At 41.8% G+C, this 22,869-nt stretch overlaps 1 protein-coding gene across 3 annotated transcripts in view; it reads left to right on the forward strand.

Moving 5' to 3' along the window:
- The window catches only part of NMNAT2 (nicotinamide nucleotide adenylyltransferase 2), a 182,891-nt gene that overhangs the window by 146,764 nt on the left and 13,258 nt on the right, over positions 1-22,869 (forward strand). For all 3 annotated transcript variants that reach the window (XM_068239673.1, XM_068239674.1, XM_068239675.1), the window contains 6 exons: positions 743-821; positions 1,481-1,607; positions 14,458-14,538; positions 18,709-18,753; positions 19,963-20,039; positions 20,172-20,273. In XM_068239673.1, the coding sequence (XP_068095774.1) occupies positions 743-821; positions 1,481-1,607; positions 14,458-14,538; positions 18,709-18,753; positions 19,963-20,039; positions 20,172-20,273 (511 nt within the window). The remainder of the gene's footprint in view (positions 1-742; positions 822-1,480; positions 1,608-14,457; positions 14,539-18,708; positions 18,754-19,962; positions 20,040-20,171; positions 20,274-22,869) is intronic.

Raw genomic sequence — 22,869 nt, forward strand, 5'->3', positions numbered from 1 at the left:
TGCTAGTTTTTGGTCAAAACAATCAGTTGTATAGAAAACTCTAATGTGTTGGGGTTTTTGTTTTTGGGGGGGGGGGGGGAGTGGGGGGGGGTTGCAATTGAGCAATGTGATCTATTTTTTTTTCAATGTTTTTGGATCAGCTGTGGAGGGAAATACTGACTTTTTTTCAGAAAATGTAACAGTGTAGGATAGATTGTAAATTTCTTCATATATAGACCTAACCAATTTTTGGGGAGTTTTCAATATTTTTTTTTCTTTCATAACTGGGAAAGAAATGTTAGCACATGTGTGTGATATATTGGTCAGACTTTTCAAAAGTTACAGTCAATTGGAAAAATTGATTATGATTCTCGAATAAAAAATATATATATATATAATGAAATTGTATTGTGTGTGTGTGGCCACCTTTGGTCTACACTCTGCTGTGGTTTTTGAGGTTATGGGTAGAGGTGGGTAGCAGGCGAGTGGAAGGTGGAATTAGCAGCTGCGGTACGAGTGGATGGTGGCATTAGCAGCTGCGCCACTCCCAACACTACCAGACCTAACACTGGGGTAACATAGCAGTCAGCTCCAGGTGCAATTTACTTGAGTAGGAAATGGTTGAAGGCATGCTCAGAGCTTTGAAAGTCATTGCTCTACATGATGGAAAAAATACCTTTAGGTACAGATTTCTAGAAGTTCACAGTTTCTTGTTGACCCAGAGTTGTGGCGGGTGACAAATTATCTGTCTATTCTAATGCAGGGTAGACCCCTGGGAGTGCTACCAAGATACTTGGCAAACAACATGCAGCGTACTGGAGCATCACAGAGACCTCATGAAGGTAAGGCACTGTTATCCTCTTTCAGTTATCAATCAGATTTCATATTCTAAAGATCTGAATTCAACTAGCAAAAACTTGGTTAGTTGCTTCACGCCTTTACACTTTGCATATCATTGCGCCTCTACACTTTACACATAATCACACCTCAGTGGGGTATATTCACTAACTAAGGGTAAAATTGACATGTGCAGGAGGTGCACGCTAATGGGACTGGTACTTACATAGTATCTGTTGCGGAACTAGTACAGCCCGCATTACCTAGGTGGTTAGTGAACATACCCCAATGTTGGCAAGAAGCTGTCGTGATATCAAATCATTTGCTTGTGGATTGTGATGGAAAGATCCTTTGTCTGTGAAAATGGTGATGTAACCAAGGTGAAACTGTCACACAGCACCTGCTGTACAGTACATAATAATTCATGTTATTTTGGTAGCACAAGCTACTATTTTAAATGCAAAAAAACAAAACAAAAAAAAACTAGTGTCTGCAACTGATCTTGTGGATTCATGCTTGATAGATGTTACGTAAAGTGTGTGTGATGTGAAGCATAGAAATCTAAAGTTAGTATTCACAAGTTTCAGGCAATGTGCCTCTCTGCAAAATGATTACCATATCATGCAGAGATAGAAAAAAAATCTTACAGTTTGTTTTCTTTCAGAGGGTAACTGGTTGTATCTTGTCTAATGTGAACACACCATCTGTTACACCTGTGATTGGACAGTCTCTTAACCAATCATCACAGCCCATCTATCAGAACAACAATCTCGTCAACAAACCTACTGCAGGTATGCTATCATGCAATACATTCTTCTCTCTTGCATGCTGTGTCTTATATGTTAGTGTCTGGAAGAAGAATTCTCTGTGGCACTGATGATATTTCGAACATGTTAATTCAAACAATGGTTGTTTTGTAGCTCATACCTCAGCAAAAGAGCTATTGTTCAGGTATGTGATAGCCAAACTTTGTTGTCAGTTCTAGGAGGTTTAATTATGGTGCCAGGTGTTTGGCTACCTAATAGACAAAATGCCTAATGTAGATCTTGGGTTTGGGGGTTTATTTTGGTGCTGGGCAATCGGTTATTATACAGCCAAAACACCCAATGCAGAAAAAATCAGAAGATGATGACCTACCCTTTCTTGATCAGAATACATCCAGAAGAAAGCCAGATTGCTGTTAAATATTCAGATTCACGTTGTCTTCCCAAAAGTGCAGTCATATTTAATTCTACAGTAACTTCTACAGGGAAAGAGATGGTAGATGAGCAAAGGTACTGCATATTTGTTTAATTTTACTCATATGTGGTTACAGCATGTCTGGCTTTCACATTTTGCCTGGAGTTCTTTCCAGTCACCATAGGGCAAATTTTAGGGGAGTGTGAGACCATTATACATGCCTGTTCAGGGTTAGTCCCCTTTTACATATGGCTTCCCCCTGGATCATTGTAGCCTACACTCTGGTGTAAGGATATTGAATTCAGTTTTAGCATATACGGTACACAGCATAGTGGCATAAAATATGGACCATATATACAGTATATACAGTATATTTTTAGGACTTTAATTCAGGGGCTAGGTGTGTGAGTTATGTTTGCTGATATTTACTGTAAATCACTGTGTAAGACGTCTCTGTGAATTCATTGCGTAATATCTGTTAAAACTAAACAGCAACAAGAGGTCAGTTAGTAACTGTCTGTTAGTGGTGTTGAATCTGCATTCTGCATGTGCTACAGTTAGAATAGTTATGTGATCATTGTGGTTGGTTATTTGGTTTATCTTCTTCTATTGTTATTTCTTATTGTTTTCTATTACATCTCACTCAGTAACTCCAAATCCGGGGACCCCCCCCCCCCCCCACCCCCCAGCAAAACTTTGATAGCTACACCCCACCATTCACTCTCCTTATCCTTAGTGACTCCTACAGCCTGCGGGCTGATCTACCAGGGACCATATAATAAATGTGGCCATAAGACCCCACTCATAACAAGAGAACCTGATCTGAACACTGAGCCCCTGTATTGAAGGGAGGGGGATAAGTAAGCCTTGTACACATGCTGTACTACAGGGAACGACGGGTCCGTCAGACCCTCCCGCTGGGCGGGCGTTCCAGTGACAGTACAGCGTGTGTGCAGTGTGTCTGCAGACTGATAAGGCTGTTTCTGAACGATCCCTTCTGATTTACTCCAGCCTCACTTCACGGAATTGGCCCCAGTCCTCACTATCCTGTTCAACCTCTCCCTATCCACAGGCACCTTCCCCTCAGAACAATCAAGAAGAGATGGAGCGCGCCATAGTGCATTAATCGTAAAAGGTAATTTATTAGGATATACAAGTTGTGGCCAGCACGTCAGATCTGACGAAGGCGCAGAGCGCCGAAACGCGTCATGACGTCACACGCCCGCTGAATCAGCCACACCCACCTCACAGCCGGACGGAACCCAGACGATCGGGACTCGCGCTGCTGGCCACAGCGCGACATCCTCCCCTGTTGAGAGAAGCGGTTGGCTGCCCGCTGATAAGCGTTTACACCATTTGTGTTTGTGAGTATAACTTGTATATCCTAATAAATTACCTTTTACAATTAATGCACTATGGCGCGCTCCATCTCTTCTTGATTGTTTTGCCAAAGTTACCCTGCTACGGAGCGTCGCAGTGCATGACATCCTAAGAGGAGTGCATCTCCAATTGGTCACCTGGGAACAGGAGCGCAAGATTCTTCTCTTTGTGTTTGTGAAAACCTTCCCCTCAGACTTCAAGGCCTCTGTACTACCCCTGCTCAAGAAATCCTCCCTCGACCCCTCGCTACCCTCCAACTACCACCCTATCTTCCTCCTCTCCTTTGCCTCTAAACTCCTTGAGCGTCTGGTTCACAAACACCTGACCCAGTACCTCAATGCCAACTCACTGCTAGACCCACTGCAATCTGGATTTCGGCCTGCCCACTCAACCAAAACTGCTCTCACCAAAGTGGTCAATGATCTTGCCTTAGCTAAAGCTGAAGGTAAATACTCCATTCTCCTCCTCCTTGACCTTTCAGCAGCTTTTGACACAGTAGATCATCCCCTACTCCTCCAGTCCATGGGCATTCACGATCTCTCCCTGACCTGGCTTTCATCCTACCTCTCCAACAGCTCCTTCAGGACCGCCTTCAATGAGTCCTCGTCCACCCCCAACCACCTCTCGGTGGGAGTCCCCCAAGGCTCGGTCCTTGGCCCCCTACTGTTCACTCTATACACACCCTCTATTGGCAAGGTTATCTCCTCCATGGGTTTTAACTATCATCTGTATGCAGATGACACCCAGATCTACCTCCACACCCGTGACATATCCACCAGTACCATGGACAAGGTCTCCTCCTGCCTATCAGCCATCTCCTCCTGGATGTCCACTAGGTTCCTGAAACTAAATCTAGACAAAACAGAATTTATAATCTTGCCACCCCGGCCATCCATGAACCGCTCAGATGTGCATGTCACTGTTAACCACACTACCATACACCCTACCTCTCAAGCCCGCTGTCTGGGTGTCACCCTGGACTCCGCACTCTCCTTCACTCCCCACATCCAAAACCTCACAAAGTCCTGCAACGTCCACCTTCGTAACCTTTCCTGACCTCTGCCACCACCAAACTCCTCATCCATGCCCTCATAATTTCCCACCTTGATTACTGCAATGCCCTTCTGTCTGGTCTCCCTACGACCCGAACAGCCCCACTGCAGTCCATCATTAATGCGGCAGCCAGAATTATCCACTGCTCCCATCGCTCCACCATGGCAGATCCCCTCCTTGAATCCCTCCACTGGCTTCCCATCCAGTCCTGAATCAGATTCAAGATACTGTGTTTGACCTACAAATCTGTCCACAAAACCTGTCCAACCTACATTTCTGATCTTACTCAGAGGTACACACCTAGCCGCTCACTCCGCTCTTCCAATGAACTTCGCCTAACCGCCCACCCCCCCGCATCACTCAGTCCCATGCACGCCTCCAGGACTTCTCAAGAGCTGCTCCAACACTATGGAACTCCCTACCTCCACCCATTAGGGCAGCCCCTCCTTCAACATCTTCAAGAAGGCCCTCAAAACTCATCTGTTTTACTCTGGCCTACTACCCCTCACAAGTGCTCTAAACCCACAGCTGAACTGGTCCCCTACCTTTCGTGTCCATACCTCTCCCTGATCATGCACCTCCATTACTGTGAACCCATGCTATGCATCTGAGTGAACCTAACTTGCCTAATCTCCATGCTCCCCTCCAGTGACTGACTAAGCATCACCTTGTACTCATACTGTGCTGAATGATCTGGTCTTTCTTGTATTCCTGTATTGTCATTTTGCTGTATGTCACCCTTAAATGTCGTCTGTAACCTAAACTAATGTTCAGCGCTGCGTAATATGTTGGCGATTTATAAATATAATAAATAAATAAATTAAATTAAATAAACAGTACAGCGTGTGTACGAGCCTGTAGTTTGAGGCTTCTCACAGACCTGCTCTCCCTTTAAGCCTCGTACACATGCTGTACTACAGGGAACGACGGGTCCGTCAGACCCTCCCGCTGGGGCGGACGTTCCAGCGACAGTCCAGAGTGTGTGCAGTCTGTCTGCAGACTGATAAGGCTGTTTCTGAACGATCCGCTGTTGCTCGATCTTCACTCTACCCTTGCTGTAGAGCAGGCTTTCTCAACCAGGGGTCCCTGGAACCCCTGGGTTCCTTGAGTATTCTGCAGGGGTTTCTTGGCATTTTACCCCATCATAAGGGAAGTAAAATAGAGCACATTATAATAGGAGGTACTGTAAAAAGAAGCACTAAATTGGGGGTCAGAATAATAATGAGCACAGTGTAATGAGTGTCAGTGTAATAGGAGGTAGTAAAATTAACAGCCTCATCTACTTTTAAAGACCATGCCTCCTGAAAATTAAAAGCAGGGGGTCCTCGAGACCAAAATATTGTTTGCAGGGGTTCCTTGATATCCAAAAGTTATTTGCAGGGTTCCACCGGGGTAAAAACATTGAGAAAGGCTGCTGTAGAGAATAATAGGCTGATCTGTAGAGGGCTGAGTTGTTTGTTACTATGGTGATTTCTCACTCAGAATGATCATGAATGATCATTCTGGATGAAATAAAACTTATGGTGTGTACCAGGTTTAAAGTTTAACTTTAATAAATCTTCTGTGGGTTTCTGAGAACAGATGAGTTCATTCAGATAATGCTATGGAAATGTACATGATGTAGGGAATCAGTTGCTAAGGCTGTCTACAGAGATTTAGATGGTCAAATAAACTACAGGGATGTAGATGGTGAGGCAACTTAATGCACAGAATTATAATGATGTGATGGTTTTCCAGTACAATAGACCTGGTTTTCCAGTACAATAGAATTGAAATGGCTGATTACTTATACATAGTACAGCGTAATTATACATCAATAAAGAAATAAGCACTTGGATCTTAGAATGATTAAAGGCTATTCAATCATAAGCAGATTTACCTAACCCAATATATTCATATAGGGGCCTGTATTTATCTTTCAGTATCTGCATTAAAGACTAATGATGGATTGCAGGTTCATCTGGAGTTTGCAGTATATAAAGACGTATTGGGCACATTTTATTTTCCAGCACATTAAAGGCATTTTCATACAACTGGCAAATATACTTTTAGGCTATGTAAATAGAATTACATTATCTGATATGTTTATCGCACTGCCTTTCTTTTAGTGTAGTCTTTAAGGTGGCCACACACGATACAATAAAATTATCCGATTTTATGGCAATTCGATAAAAACTATTGGATCTCCCGAAAAAATCGAAAGCTTTTTTTTTCATTTGACTGAAAAATCTGAACGGATTTCCCGCTTTTTTCGATTTTTATCTATCCGGAATGCCAGATATTTTTCGTCAATTTCTCTAAAGATTGTATGGTGTGTGTTAGATTGTCAATTTATTAATATACACACCCTAGCAATTTTATCAGAGTTTCCAACCATTTTTATCATAATTGGGGAACATTGAACATAGGTGTGTGGTACATTGGTCATATTTTTGAAATGTTACAATCATTCAGGAAAAATTGATTGCAATTCTTAAATTGAACAGATATTACAAAAATTGTATGGTGTGTGGCCACCTTTACTTTTAACATCAGGATGTCATTGCAGCAACTTAAAGTGTTAGTGTGCTTATACTTTTCATAGGTTTGTCTAAAATAACACAAACTAAAGCATTGGTCATTAAAAAGGCACTGAAGCTGAAAAAAAAATATGATATAATGATTTGTTTGTGCAGTACAGCTAATAAATAAAACATTAGGAGCAGAGACAGAAGTCTAATATTGTTTCCAGTACAGGAAGAGTTAAGAAACTCCAGTTGTTATCTATGCAAAAGAGCCATTGAGCTCTACGACTTTCAAAGTTGCAGATAACTCTGTCTTCTGAAGCTTGTTATCTCAACTGTCAGCCACTGTATCTTCTTTTTCTCCCCAGAGGACAGGTCAATAATTCACAAGACTGCTCTGTAAAAACATTTAGAAAGCTGAGTAGTGTGTAAACAGCAAATATTAGAGAATGATGCAATGTTATAAAAAAAACACTACATAACTAAACATATAAATATGAGAATATTTTCTTTGCTACTAATCTTCTAGTAATTATCCGTACTACACAACCAATTCATTATATCATATTTTTTCCGCTTCAGTGTCTCTTTAATGAAAAGTACTTGCATAAGTTATTTTACACCAGTTTTAAGATACAGCTATGTCATGCCATGAGCTTGGCATAAGTTTGTATTGATAGTAAACAAACATCAGTCTTCCTCTTGATGGATGGGCTTTGTAGGTATCCCTACTACTTCTATGGGGTTAAACTGACTCTCTAAACTCATTAGCACATATCTGTTCCCATACAAATACAATCTTCATCTGGCATTTTTATAAAGTGAACATTAGCAAAGATAATCCTGTATTTTGGGACAGAAGCTAAATCAATAATATTACACAACATTACACTATCGACATTACAATAACATTACATTATCAATCAGATTCTAGTTTCCTTGCCCAGTGGCGTACCTACCATAAGGCTGTAGGTGCTTACAGCACTGGGTGTAGCCATGGCTAGGGGTGCCATTGTGGATCTCAGCCACTGTGTTCTTCTACCTGGGACCTTTTTTACATATTTTGGGCAACAATTGGGAAAATAGCAGCAGGCAGTGCAGGGGACTGTACTACTTCTTGCACTAGATGTAGCACCCCTCCCCCTTCCTGTCCCATGGGCAATGTGTCTTCTTGCTCTCTACACACAGCCTGCAGTGAGTGAATGGTCAGATCTGCAGGGTGAGTAGAGAGAATGATTGCTATGCTGCAGCTGGGACATTAGCAGGGAGAGGTGGCAGGATGTGTTCAGTGCTTCAGAAGTTGCCTGTCATTAGTAGCCATGTGCACTGGATGCTGTAATACCAGATTGCCCTAGACTAATGATTGTTTATCCTGATTAGAGTAATAAATCAATAATGCAAGGCAGTCTGCTGTTGCAAAAGCCAGTGATACAGGTGCTGACAGCCAACTTCTATAGTAAGCAGAGAAGAAAGCTCCAGACAATTTAGATTAGCTGGACTGCGGTAATCTTATCTCTTTTCCCAGCTCCCCTTCCGACCCTGTTGTCTTCCCCCATAACCCTTTCCTCTTTTGAGATTTTAGTGGCTTTTTTTAATAGCATGCCCCTGCCAAACGGCACTAGTGACATGTGCAGTCCTGGTGTGAGGTCTTCCTGCCATTTCTCCTCTCCCACCAGACCAGTTTTGTGACTCTACCTCTTTATCCTCCCCACTCCTCCAATACATCTCCTCTTTCATACGTACCCCTTTTCTGACCTCAGAGGAGCTCACAATCTAATTGTACCATATTCATAGTCGAATGTCCTACCATGTTATTATTATGTACTGTATTTATATAGCACTGGCATCTTCTGCAGCACTGTATAGAGTACAGAGTTTCATAACTGTTAGCTCCGTCCATATCCTGATGACTCCTTTTCCCCCAAAATATTGGTACACATTAACAATATTTTACTATCAGAATCCTACAGTAGAATATCGCTAATTGTAGCGATATTCTACTAGCAACAAAGCAACAATCCCCTGCGCCCTTTTTTCCAGGCGCCTTTTTTCATGTATGCCTCCAAAGGCCCAGTGTCAGGCAGATACAAAGAAGACTTCATGCAGCAATATAGGGATCAGAACTTCAGGATATGATAGAAAAAAAAATCTGTTAATAATAGAATATTGGATTTACATGGAAACAAAAATGTCTTCTGTAAACAAACAAGGATGGCTCTGCTCATCCTACTGGGACCTAAATAAGGTAAAAACACGCATTTGCTAAGGGATGTGGTCAATTTCCATGCAAACAATCATTAACCCTCTACATTCAAGACGCATGCTCACAGGAGATTGCACAGTGACAACTCTTTGTAGTTCCCTCCTTAAAGCAGGATTGTCACCATAAAAATCAAATTTAAACAGCAACTGGTCTGTTGTGTATTAAGTGATAAAGATGCTAATGCTGTATTCAAAACTTTTTTTGCTGTTATGGTTTGGAGTTATCACATACCTTAGGAGCACTGGCCCTTTAATTGCCATTGCCATCGGCTGGCAAAAGAGTTGCATGCTGGGAGTTCTTTTTATCTATAATATATTCCTCCTCTTTCCTTTATTTCCCCTTCTTTCTAATGACATAAGACAGTGCACTTCCTAGTATAGACCTCAGTGGGAGTGTCTGCAGACTCTGACAGGAGGGCAGGTAACGTATACACAATTAGCAAGAGTGAGGGAGGAAATTATGTCAGGATTAGTTTCATTCAAAGGTAACCAAGATGGAAACTGTCTGGAATAGGACTCTCTGCCTTTCCTTTATAAAATTCACAGGAATCATAATGTGGACAGTGCAATACATCTCTTATGTAAGTAGAACTAGTATTTATCTACTTATATACCGTATATACTCGAGTATAAGCCGACCCGAGTATAAGCCGACCCCCCACCTTTTACCTAAAAAAGGGGAAAAAATGATTGTCCCGAGTATAAGCCGAGGGTGAGAAATGGCTTTATGGCGTAGAACAAAAGCATTGTTTGAAGATAGTTAACGTGTTATTCCAGGCACATACATGCACTCATAGTTACAAATTTAGTCATAAATGTAGGTTGTCCTTGCATGTCGCTGTTTATATAATTTCTCTCTCTGATCACTGTCTGCATGGTCCCCCTGGCAATGTGATAACTGCTACTGGTAAACTGTTAACCCTTTGTTTGCCAGAGCAGAAGTTGTAGCCTGCATATGTAAAGTAGTTGGGCACTGTTGCTCACGGTTAGCGGTGCACGATGTGTGTGAGTAATCCCCCGCACGCCAAAGTAGCATACCTCTTTGTGATCCCCTAAGTATCCCCCGGCATCTGTACAGTAGTTGGGCTCCATTCCTCCCGGTCACCGACCCGCGCAGTGAAGTTTCCTCCGCAACTTGTCAGCCGCAGTCTCATCACTCTGACCTCACAGTGGCGCACGTGTTGAGCGGCACCTCTAGAGAGCGTCATAGTGACAAGACTGCAGCGGACAAGCTCCAGAGGAAAATTTACAGTGCGGGCCGGTACCCGGGAGCAACGGAGACCAACTACCATACTGTACAGATGCCGGGGGATACATAGGGGATCACAAAGAGGTATGCTACTTTGGCGTGCGGAGGATTACTCACACACATCGTGCACCTCTAACTGTGAGCAACGGTGCCAAACTACTTTACAAATGCAAGGTGATACTGGGGGGGGGGGGGGGGGTCGCTAGGAGGTATGCTGCGAGCCAGTAACCCGGGCGATACTTGGGGGATCACGAAAATGTTTACAATTTACTAGTAGCACTTGTCACACTGCCGTGGGGACTGCGCAGACAATAATCAGAGAGGCACCGCCGCTCTGCATATGCAGATGTGATTTTTATGTTGCGGTAGACAGCGCGGTATGGGGGGACTGTGCTTGTGACTCGAGTATAAGCCGAGACCCCCACTTTTGGGACACTTTTTTGGTCCCAAAAACTCGGCTTATACTCGAGTATATACGGTGTGTGTTTTTTATTTCTAGGTTAGCATGGGTGTCATTTGTTCTTTAAATATTGTTTATGCTGAAGGCAATTCTAGTTGTTAACCTTTAAAGCTAAAAGCAAAAAAACAAAAACAAAAAACAATAATAACTGTACTGATCTTTCAGTGCCCACACATTTCTGCATATGTGGACACAGTTTAAGAGATCTTCTCATCACTCTATTAATAGGTGGTTTTATTTTTTAACCTATAACAAATAATGTATGTACTTTGCCTCTAATTAACTTTGCATAAACAAAGGAAGCTATGCTTATCTTTCTGGAACCTAATGGAAACCACAAAGGGGTGAACTGGCTGAGTTATAAAGATACTGCAGTAATTTCTGGAAACTTCAATCCTTTAATTTGTCAAACCTCAGTAGCCTTTATTGTTGTCAGTGAACCAGCCTATTGTGAGCATGTATTTTGAGTGCAGAGAGTTAATGATTCTTTTCTATCTTTGTGGCAGGTGATACACTTTAGATAGGGGTTGGGGCAGTCACATGAGCATGACTTCAGGGATAGAAAGAGCATGTTTTGAAAAATTAGAAAACTGCAAATAGACGCAGTCACAACCATTTATAAAGTAAAATAATTACTTGCAAAAAAATATTCAAACATGGCCAGTAAACTGTGAAACCAAATTTTATTTTCTAGAGTAGATGTGTGTTTTCTAGCTGTGATCCTCAGTGATACCACGTGTGTTTATTTTTAAGCTGCTTTCACAGCATCACAGGTAAAATAACTAGCATAAGTTGTTTAAAATTAAATGAACACAAATGTGCTCCTACCTGGGAATACTGAAAACACCATTGCTGTAATTAAAGCAGAACCCTACACCCACGTCACAATTACTGAGCCCTGTCTCCATCACTCGGGTTGGTCAGCGATATGCAAATAATTCGGAGTTGATGCAGGGATATCCAAGTTTTGTTTACAAACGTATGCTGCTTGAAAATCGACCAGTCAAATTCTATCTTGGACGCAACGTAACAAGCAATATAACATGGTTCAATCAAGCAATGTCCGTACATTCAAGCTGAGTTGATATTATTATGTAAAGGCCACCTAAAGTGAGAGGAATAATGAGGCTGCTATATTTATTTTCTTTTAAATAATGCCAGTTGCCTGGCTGTGCTGCTGATCCTCTGCCTCTAATACTTTAGCCTTAGATCCTGAAAAAGCATGCAGCAGATCAGGTGCTCTGACTGAAGTATGACTATGTGATCCAGATACTACTTCACCCAAAGAGATCAGCAGGACTGGCAGGTAACTGGTATTGTTTGAAAGGAAATAAATATGGCAGTCTCTATATCCCTCCCACTTCATGTGTACTTTAAATGGCATTGCTGATATATACCACTACATGTGTTAGGAAAAAGTAACATATTGTTACTTTCTGTATGTCTGTAGTGCAGTAATAGTGAAAAGACAGATGGTCACTATATATGATGTGAGTGTTGGAGGAGGTAGTTAATGGCAGAAAAAAAATAGAGCTTCAATTACACATAGAATATGAAGGGTGGGACAGCAAGTTTTGATTCAGACAAGCAAACTGACTACCCTTTATAGATTGCTCCATAGACAACTATAGATAACGATTTTCCAGACTCTGCTCAGTATAATAGCAAGCAGCCAACCTGGACTTTCTCAGGGATTGTGACGATATACACCTATTGGCCGAGGTTTACTATTCATCTCCTCTACTCTCTCCAAAAGATACATAGTATCGAAGCCTCATATTTCTGCATGTCTACTTTCTATGATGATAGTTGGATTTTGGCTAGCACCTGCACGCGGCAATACATGGGAGAAGAAGGGTCAATGAGCAGGAGGCAGAGAACAATTATGACCATTCATGCTAGAGTGACCAGGGTTAGGCTGATGGCTAAACAACATTGTGGGACAAAACCTGTACACAAAAGGCAAAATTTGTATAATACATCATCAGCCCAGATCTCTTAATCTTTTGCAGACCAACGTAATTGGAATCTACATCCTGCTGATGGCTGTGTGGCTCTGACTGGACGTAGTTTCCAACTATTCACCACCACCCAGCACTCACGCTGTCCTTGCCGCTGTTCAATCGCTGCACCTGCTTGCTCTGCTGTCTCAGTGGCAGCAGAACTTCTGCACTTCAGCCAAGAGCTAATTTCATTGGTTCCTGACAACATGATTACTGTGAGAAAATCACTGTATGTGCAGTGCAGAATAGGGAAAGTATAGCTCTGGTCTTTAGAGGAACCAATCATCTAATGGGTAGACAGTGGCATAGCTAAGGAGCTGTGGGCCCTGATGCAAGTTTTACAATGGGGCCCCCCAAGCACTCTATACATAACAATTGATAGGCGTGCCAAAACCTGCCAATGGCAACTACAGTGTCAACTACAGGGAGGGTCCTTCAGGGCCCTGATGTGGTCGTTATCTCTGCACCCCCTATTTCTACGCCCCTGTGGTTAGACGATTGGCTGCAAATAGGGGTAGTTTGTTAACCAGGGTTACTGATAGGCACTAGGAGTGGGAGAGGGTGTTATTGTTAGGCACTAGGTGAAACTCTGCCTCTGACACAGGAGACCTGGGTTCAAATCTCGGTTCTTTCCGTTAAAGGGGAACTTCGGCCTAAACAAACATCCTGTCATTAAGTTACATTAGTTATGTTAATTAGAATAGATAGGTAATATAATCTCTTATCCACCGCGTTTTAAAAGAACAGGCAAATGTTTGTGATTCATGGGGGCTGCCATCTTTGTCATGGGGGAAGCCATCTTTTTGGTTGAAAGGAGGTGACAGGGAGCAGGAGACAGAGTTCCAACTGTCCTGTGTCCTGATCACCCCTCCCAGCTGCACGTGCTAGGCTTCAAATGTCAAATTCAAAATATAAAAAAAAAATTGCCCCAAAACAGCAGAACGAGAACAACAACATCAGAAATCCCATCATGCTTTGCACAACATTAGGGGGAAAATGCCCGGGCAGTTTTTTTCTGTGCAGCTAAAAATGAGGCTTGTATAAGGGAAAAAAAGTTCTGATGCTGTGAAACAGTTAAAGAAACACCAGGCCTCTCCAGTGTTGCTGAGTCAATTTTTAGTCTGGAGATTCACTTTAAGTAAGCCAGCACCTATTCAGTGAGGAGACCTTGGGCAAGACTCCCTAACACTGCTACTGCCTATAAAGCACATCCTAATGGCTGCAGCTTTGGCGCTTTGAGTCCACCAGGAGAAAAGCGCAATATACATGTTATTTGTCTTGTCTTGACTAGGAGGGGAGTGTTTGCGTAAGAAAGGGTGATGTGTCATCCAAGGGTAAGTGTGTAGTAACATAACAATAATTTAAATTACTAAAATTTTTACTATCGACACCACCTGGTGCCCAACTCGTGGTGGCACTGCAACACACACTGAATTTCATCATAAGTTCAGTTCATTACTTGGGTTTGTGGCAGGTGTATATTAAACATGAACAGGCTTAGTGCATGTAGCATCAAATTAGATTTTAGTATTTATCTTGTTCTTTTCTCAGTGAGGATTCTGGGGAAAGTCGGTGAGGGACTGAGTCGCATGTGCTGTGTCCGCCCCAATCTGCAGCGCGTCACATTTGTAGGTAAGCATAAATGTGTAGATAACATGTCAGGTCAGCTATTGCAACAAAAATAGCTTAGGATCTTCAGCACTTTCAGAACACATTAGTAGGGATGCTCATTCATATTCCGCGGAAATGCAATTTTCGCATTTCCGGTTGGAAATTACATTTCCGCATCGGAATACGGAAATCGGTAATATAAGTGCGGTAGGCGGATGTTCGTGGATTTCCACCGGAAATCACGGAAATTTCAGCCGAATTTAACATCAATTTTCTCAAAAACTATAAGCTCTTTTTGAAAACTTTTTTTCATCTTGTTCACAATATTCTGTTTCATAAACCCTGAAAATTTGGTGTTTCTAGGACTTACGGGGGCTTTGCTATTAACCACTAAAGTTGGCGGATTTTTACTGTAATGTAAAATGCAGAAAATCCGCATTGTCCGATATGCGGTAATTTTAAGCCAATTAGAAGACTCAGAATGAATAAACCAATCAGAGAATGGGGATTTAGGCGGAAATTTCTGCATTCTCTGATTGGCTCATTCATTCTGCGTCTTCTGATTGGCTTAAAATTACTGCGTATCGGATAATGCGGATTTTCTGCATTTTACATTACAGTAAAAATCCGCCAACTTTAACGGTTAATAGCAAAGCCCCCGTAAGTCCTAGAAACACCAAATTTTCAGGGTTTATTAAACAGAATCTTGTAAATAAGATGAAAAAAAGTTTTCAGAAAGACCTTATAGTTTTTAAGAAAATCGATGTTTTTAAAATGGGCGGAAATATCTATGATTTCCTGCGGAAATCCGCATCTGAATGTGGAAATTGGTAGCGGAAAGCGGAATCGGTAGCGGTAATTGGCAATGGCGGAATGCGGATTTTCCGTGGAATCGGAAATTGGCTCTTCCGACCATCCCTACATATTAGGGACAAATGAGTATGATAATTGTTACTTTTATGTGAATGTATAATCCATGTATAAAAAGATATAATATTGTAATAATTAAAGGGAACCAGAAGTGAGAGGAGTATGGAGGCTGCCATCTTCTGTTATAAACCATGCCAGTTACCTGGCTGTCACGCTGAGCTTTTGGCTTTAGGAATTTTAGGAGTCACACAACTACAACGAGTATGCAGCCAGTGGAGTCTGACCAGTCAAAGCTTCTGATCTACATGCTCATTCTGGACCAGTGACTTAGGCAGGGGTTACGCTGGAGTCCATGGAAACACAGAAGCAGCAGTGCCGCTATTTTTTTTTCCCACAGTGGGAAAGCACACATTGCTCCCACTGCACTTCGATTGTGCATTTTTGGTATATTACCCCTGTTTTACCCATGTTTAATATATTAGAGAGAATCAACACAAAAGACAGGCAGGTGACATTGTTTATAAGGGACTGAAGGTGACATCCTTCATATTCCTCTCACTTCAGGTTCCCTTGAAAGTGTCATACTGGATTACATTTTGTGGTTTCTTAATATATTGATCATTGTGTGATAGTGGGGAGAGTCTTCCATGGTACGAGATGTATGTTGCATCCTAGAGCCCTCTTCAGAATACACATGCCATCCCTTCCATCCTATGTGCTTCCCCTCAGATTGTTACACTGATGACAGGGCCCTCCTCCCCTGTGTTTTACGACTGTGCCACATGATGGATGCTATGGGCTTGATTCACTAAGACAAATAACATGCTTTATCAGAGTTGCCATGTCCTATCAGTCACCACGCCTTATCAGAGTAGCATAGCGAGCACTATAAACTTATGCCTGCTAATTGGCAATGACGAGAGCTCCACTCGTCCTGCTCTGAGCCCCTGCAGGTCCAATCACTTTAAAGGACATTATCCCTGCACTTTGATTGGCCCAATAGGCTACCTGTCACTTGACAGGAAACTTGACAGGCAGCCTATTGGGCCAATCAAAGAGCGGGTATATTTTCTTTGACCCGCAGGTGCTCAGTGCAGGATGAGTGGAGCTCTCGTCATTGCCAATTAGCAGGAATACGCTTGTAGCGCTCGCTATGCTACGCTGATAAGGCATGATAACTCTAATAAGGTATGTTCACTCTGATAAGGCATGCTATTCGTTTTAGTGAATCAAGCCCCATGACTCTTACCTGTATATTGACCATGTCTTGTAATATGTGACCTGTCTGTGTGTGTCATTGCTTATTGTTGCATTGTCTTCCCTAAGTGCAGCGCTGTCAAAGCCGCCGCTTTTTTTCATGATGGTGCCCAGTACTACCATGATGAAACCTAACATACATCTCCTTTTGTTAATCAACCAAAGTTCAAAATTTCAGGAACTGGTAATATTAGACTTATGCCTGGTACACACCATGCAATTTCCCATTAAATTGTTGGGTCCAATTGATCATTTCTGACAGGTCCGATCAGGTATCCAACCAATTTTCCGATCGATTTTCTGATCACTTCTGTACAAAATCAAATGGATAATGGATTGGAACCTGATTGGATCTGTTGGAAATTATAATTTAAACCCACTGATCTGATGGGAAATTGCATGGTGTGTACCAGGTGTTAGACACACCTTAGCTTGATTGCTGCCAGCCCTATTGAAGCTATACCTCATTCAAGTGTAACTGTTCCAGCAAGGTGAAGTTGCGTGAAAGATCTTAACAAGCAGCAAACTGTACTTCGTATAAAAGTAATTTCAGAAGACCTAAAACAGTAAAGTTACTGAGGTGTATCAACCAGGAAAGTGTGACGAAGTAAACTCCAAAACCCCAGTACTTCACGTATAGCATCATCTTCAAATGGAGAAAACCTGCAATAGTGGCTGTCCTAAAAAAGAAAATTCCAAAGTAAAGTGCAAAGAAAACTTATCTAGGAAGTCATAAAAGAACCCCAATGCCTATCTAAGGAACTAATTTTATGTCATTGTTCTTGATTCCACCGTTGGTAAGACGCTGGTCAATAATAATGCCTGTAGGAGTACTGCAGTGTCAAAAACACTGTTAAACAAGAGGAACATACAGGCTTGTCTTAACATTGTCCCTCAAAATTCCAGAGCTTGTCTACTTTAGGGGACCAAGCAGGAATCCTGATAGGGAAAATCAGCTAACATGATTGGTTGTATGGCACCCTCTCAGATTGCTAGGTTTCCAGTAGGTGGTATTAAATTGCACCCACACTATTTGGCCAATCATAACTCATTGTGCTATAAGTGGGTGCTGTGATTAGAGAACTGATCTTTTTGAGGTTTCCCTTGGTTTACTCCAAAACTTTTGGGATTATGTACCGTGAACTGATAAGTCAGGACTGGAACTTTTTGGAAGATTTGAGTCCCGTTGCATCTGGCATAAAGCTAACAGATTACCAACGTAAAAACAACATGCCCAGAGTCAAACATGGTGGTGCTAGTATGATGATGTGCAAGTGCATTGAGGCTTTAAGGACTGGGCAACTTGCCATAATTCAGGGAAACACAAATTCAGCTTTGTACCACAAAGTACGGAAAAAGAATGTTCAGTAATCAGTCCATGATCTGAAGCTCAAACAAAATTGGATTATGCAACAGGACCAGAGCAGTCCAAAGCACAACAGCAAATTTACCCTTTAATGGCTGGGAAAAATATTAAAGATTTTGCAGCCTAGTCAAAGTTCTAGTCTCAAGTTTTAATTTGAGATGTTGTGGCAAGACCTTAATGAGCAATTAATAATCAAAAACTCTTCAATGTGGCTGCATTAAAACAATTCTGTAAATAAGAGTGGAAGTTCTTGATTACAGTTGCTGCTGCTCAAGGTGGCGCAACCAAGTATTGAGTTTAAAGGACGGGTACTTTTTCACATGGATGATATGGGAGTCGGTTAACTGTTTGCCTTGTCAAGCCAAATCTGTTTGAAAATCAGAAATAGTTACAAAAGAGGAAATCTGGAAGTAGGCTCATACTTTTTCACACAAGTGTATATGAGAACAATATTTGGTTGGTAATTTATTACTAAAATTTGGATAGTTCCCTCAGTTATACATTTTCTTCAGGTGCATGGTGTGTGTGTTTGTGTGTGTGTACATGCATGCGTGTGTGCGTGATCTGCATAGACTCCTATTAATGAGTTCCTGATCCAGAATATATGCCCCATGAAATCATGTATGAATATTAAAATAAAGCCTTGTAAATAATGTAGCATAATAATCTTTGATCTATTTTCTTTTCTGCTTTGCCAGATGAGAATGCTAACTTGGGCACAGTGATGAGGTATGAAGAGATAGGTAAGTACCAATAGCTGGCCATGTGAGGCAATACTCTCTGAGGTTGACTCACTGTAGGACATGTGCAATGAAGGCCTTAATGAGAAGCTGTATTCGCTCCAAACATCCAGTCATGTGCGGGAGAATTACAGAAAGGAAAAAATTAGTAATCCCTTCGCTGCACATCCTTTTTATTAAATCAGTCCATCTGTCTCTAAACTGAACCTGCCATGTCATGAAAAGTGATCAGACTGAAATCTCATAGCTGTCAGCGGGTTGAGTCCCAAAATTCCCAATAGGCAAGAATGCATTGGCTAAACAACCTATGAGGACTTTGAAGTTGAAGCAGTTGGTGGATATTTATTGTTAAATCAAAATAGCTCAAAACTAAGTGAAGATATCAGACATATCAGAGAACACCAGGCTTGATGGACAAGCCCTTGAGTATTGAAAGGAGGGAGAAGAACCATATCAGTTAAATATTTATAAGGATTCCAGGAAAGATGTGTTCTCTTAGGCCTGGGACCCACTAGGAATCGCAATCACTAGCATTTTGTAAGCTATTTTAAAAGTGGGGTGAGGAGGAGGAAAAGAGAGAAGAGAAGAGGAAAGAACCGTCGTAGAGCCACTGTAACCAGTGTAAGCTCTTACATTTCACTTCTGAACAACTTTTATGGAACAATGTCTATTGCCAGAGGGCAAATGGTTTGAGTCAGGAACAGTCAAGGGTCTTACTTAGGTGGTCTCGGCATTCAGTACGTGTCAGAAAGTCTACAGCTCTATCCTTCGGGGCTGCATCATGGGGGGAACATTTGAGATCTCTCTGACCTGGAATGATTTTATTGTAAATCGTCAAGTTTGGAACCCTTTGTCAGACAATATTGGGAGTTGCTGAAGTATTATTGAATAAGCAACTTAAATGAGGAATACAGGAAATCCAGACCACGATGTAACTTCTACTTTGACATCCCTGATAAATGTAACGGTGCTTCTCCTGCTGAGAACATAACTAGAGAAAGTGCTGGTGTAGAAGGATAGGACCAGATTAAATGCAAATCACTATTAACCCTCCTCTGACCACCGGCCCACCAGAGCCTCAAAAATAATGTTTTATATGGCATTTTTGGGCAATATTATCAGTTTGGTCTTGTTTGTGACCTGACAGATTTTCTGTACTATGCTGCAGTGACTTGTCCTCTCTCTCACGTACTTGCTGTCCTTCCTACCCAGAGCTACGGATCTTGCTCCTGTGTGGTAGTGACCTGCTTGAGTCATTTTGTATCCCTGGCCTTTGGAATGAGTCAGATGTGAGTATTGTTCCTACTGTTGTCAAGGATCCCTTCTTCCTTCATTCCCTTATGTGATATATTTGGCTTCCTGTGTTATGTCAAGTGTTTGCTGTCCCTTATGCCTTCCTGTGTCTGTTTGTGTTCCTGCAGATGGAGGTGATCGTGGGTGAGTTTGGAATTGTGGTTGTACCACGCGACGGAACAGACACTGAACAAATCATGAATCACTCATCTCTGCTCCGTAAATACAAGGTGTGTTCTAGTTTTATCAGGTAACTGAGGTGAGACACTATCTGATAACCAGACAGAGCCTGCAGGCTATAATTAGGTGTTATTATACAGCTGTGTGGTTACTGGAATTATTCACTATTAAAGGAGAAAACCGGGAAGTGTTCTATGATGGCTAGGGTGGAGGTACAGTAGGTGTAATATTGCCATAACCTCTTCTTTCACAAGCTTTGCTTGATCGTATAGCAACATCACATTTTTGCTGTGTCTAAGTGCCAACTGTAGATTGAAAAACGATGTACTCAACATCTATACAGTCAGCATCAATGTATGCTATGATGTTTTCCAAAATGGCTGGCACAGTAGCATATTGGATAGCACAATTTACAGGGTCCCTAGGACAGGATACTATCTGCATTCTGCATGAGTTTGTATGTTGTCCCCATGTCTGTGTGGGTTTTCTCTGAACAATCTGGTTTCCTCCCATATCCCCAAAACATACAGTTAATTTGTAAACCCCCCCCCCCCCCCCCCCCATGGCCTATGTCTACAATAGGGACATATGACTATGACTCTACGACACTGACATGTCTGTCTATATTCTGTATAGCACTGCAGATCTAAAAGATGCCCTCACTACAAAAATACACAAAATAAATGTAACCCACCAATAGGTGTAGCTGTGTTAGATGGGTCCTGCTCTTGTCCAACTCTGGTGACACCCACAACCTCTAGTTATACACATAAACCAGCAGTATAATGCTAAACAGTTTTATTGGATTCGGAGACCCAGTAATAAACATAAAATTAACAATTTACCTTTTAGCAATGTGTTCCAACAGATAGGTCATAGCATCTGAGCTCACAGTTATGGCAATAATGGAATACCAATAGTTGCTTGCAAAGGGATGCAGTAGAGAATGACACCCCCAAAGGCTCTGGGAAGGGTTTGGCCCAAAGAAGCACCAGAAAATCCAGAGATGTCAAATCCCCCCAAAAATCATAGTAAATCATTAAGTGCACTTTAAATGACAAATGTATAAACAGTCTGCTATAATTAAACTCAGACAAACATTTAAGCTAAATCCCCCTAACACTGTCACTGGCCATTGTTAATCTAAGTAGTAGGCCGGCAGTTGGAGCTCATATATAAAACAGTATTTGTAATCCACAAAGGTGTAAGGGAAAGCTTCACTCAGGAGTAGAGATGACGCGAACATCCGATTTTTCGCGAACTTACGTGGAAGGTTCGGTTCGCGCGAACTTTCGCAAACCGCAATAGACTTCAATGGGGAGGCAAACTTAAAAATTTAAAAAATTTCTGCTGACTGGAAAAATGCTAGAAAAGATGTTTCAAGGGGTGTAATACCTGGAGGAAGACATGGTTGAGTGTAATACACATCAAAGGTCCCAGAAAAAAATCTGGATTTGGCTATTCTCTTGGATTGATCATAATGGTACATGCTAGGCTGGCTTCAGCATGTAGTGTTGTTGGTTGTATAGTGGTTAAGTGAGTTACCTACCACACACTGAGACCTGGGTTCAATTCCCAGCCAATGTGAGTTGGCTTTTGACATGCTACAAATCCTTAAGCAAGCTAATTCTTCTCTTGGATTGATCATAATGGTACATGCTAGGCTGGCTTCAGCATGTAGTGTTGTTGGTTGTATAGTGGTTAAGTGATTTACCTACCACACACTGAGACCTGGGTTCAATTCCCAGCCAATGTGAGTTGGCTTTTGACATGCTACAAATCCTTAAGCAAGCTAATTTTTCTCTTGGATTGACCATAATGGTACATGCTAGGCTGGCTTCAGCATGTAGTGTTGGTGGTATAGTGGTTAAGTGAGTTACCTACCACACGCTGAGACCTGGGTTCAATTCCCAGCCAATGTGAGTTGGCTTTTGACATGCTACAAATCCTTAAAGGAATACTATCGATTGAAACTACTTTTTTTTTTAATACTCTATATTAATGTACACATTACCACTAGTGCTAGGGGCACTTTATTTATTCACCCAGGTCTCTCTGTCGCTATCCTTGCTTAAAAAATCATTTCTCACGCAGCTCATAGTAGTTTGGGTGACTCTGAGCTGCTTGGTTACTCTGTCACACGGCTCACAAATATATTTCACTATGTCACAGCATGCAGCAGACATGAGGAGAAATAGGCTGATCTGAGGTGGTAACTAAATGAGCTGTAATATTGCTGGAATATAACAAGCTATAACACTAGTCTGTGTTTACACTCAGACTGGCTGCCTGCTTGAGGTGATTCACTCCAGGCTGCATCCACTTTACAAGCTGCTGAGAGGGGCAGACCACTGTCTACAATTAGCATTATTAGTATCTTTATCAGTCAAGAGAAGCAAAGATAATAAACACACATTGCTAGAATTTTTAACCCCTTACCACCATATCAATAAGATTCTTTCAGCAAGGTGATAATTAAACTATAAACTGAGGAGTTGATAGCAACTCCCCTGTGCAGAGACATGGTCTAGCCCTCTGGGAGCTCAGTATTAGATACATTTTGTATCCAACACTGACGCCAAAACTGACGGAGGATTTTACAGCTGAGAGGAACAGCTGTGTGAGGAATCAAATTGCTCCTAGTAC

Source organism: Hyperolius riggenbachi, chromosome 6 (genome assembly GCF_040937935.1).
Source record: "Hyperolius riggenbachi isolate aHypRig1 chromosome 6, aHypRig1.pri, whole genome shotgun sequence".
NCBI classification, from domain to species: domain Eukaryota; kingdom Metazoa; phylum Chordata; class Amphibia; order Anura; family Hyperoliidae; genus Hyperolius; species Hyperolius riggenbachi.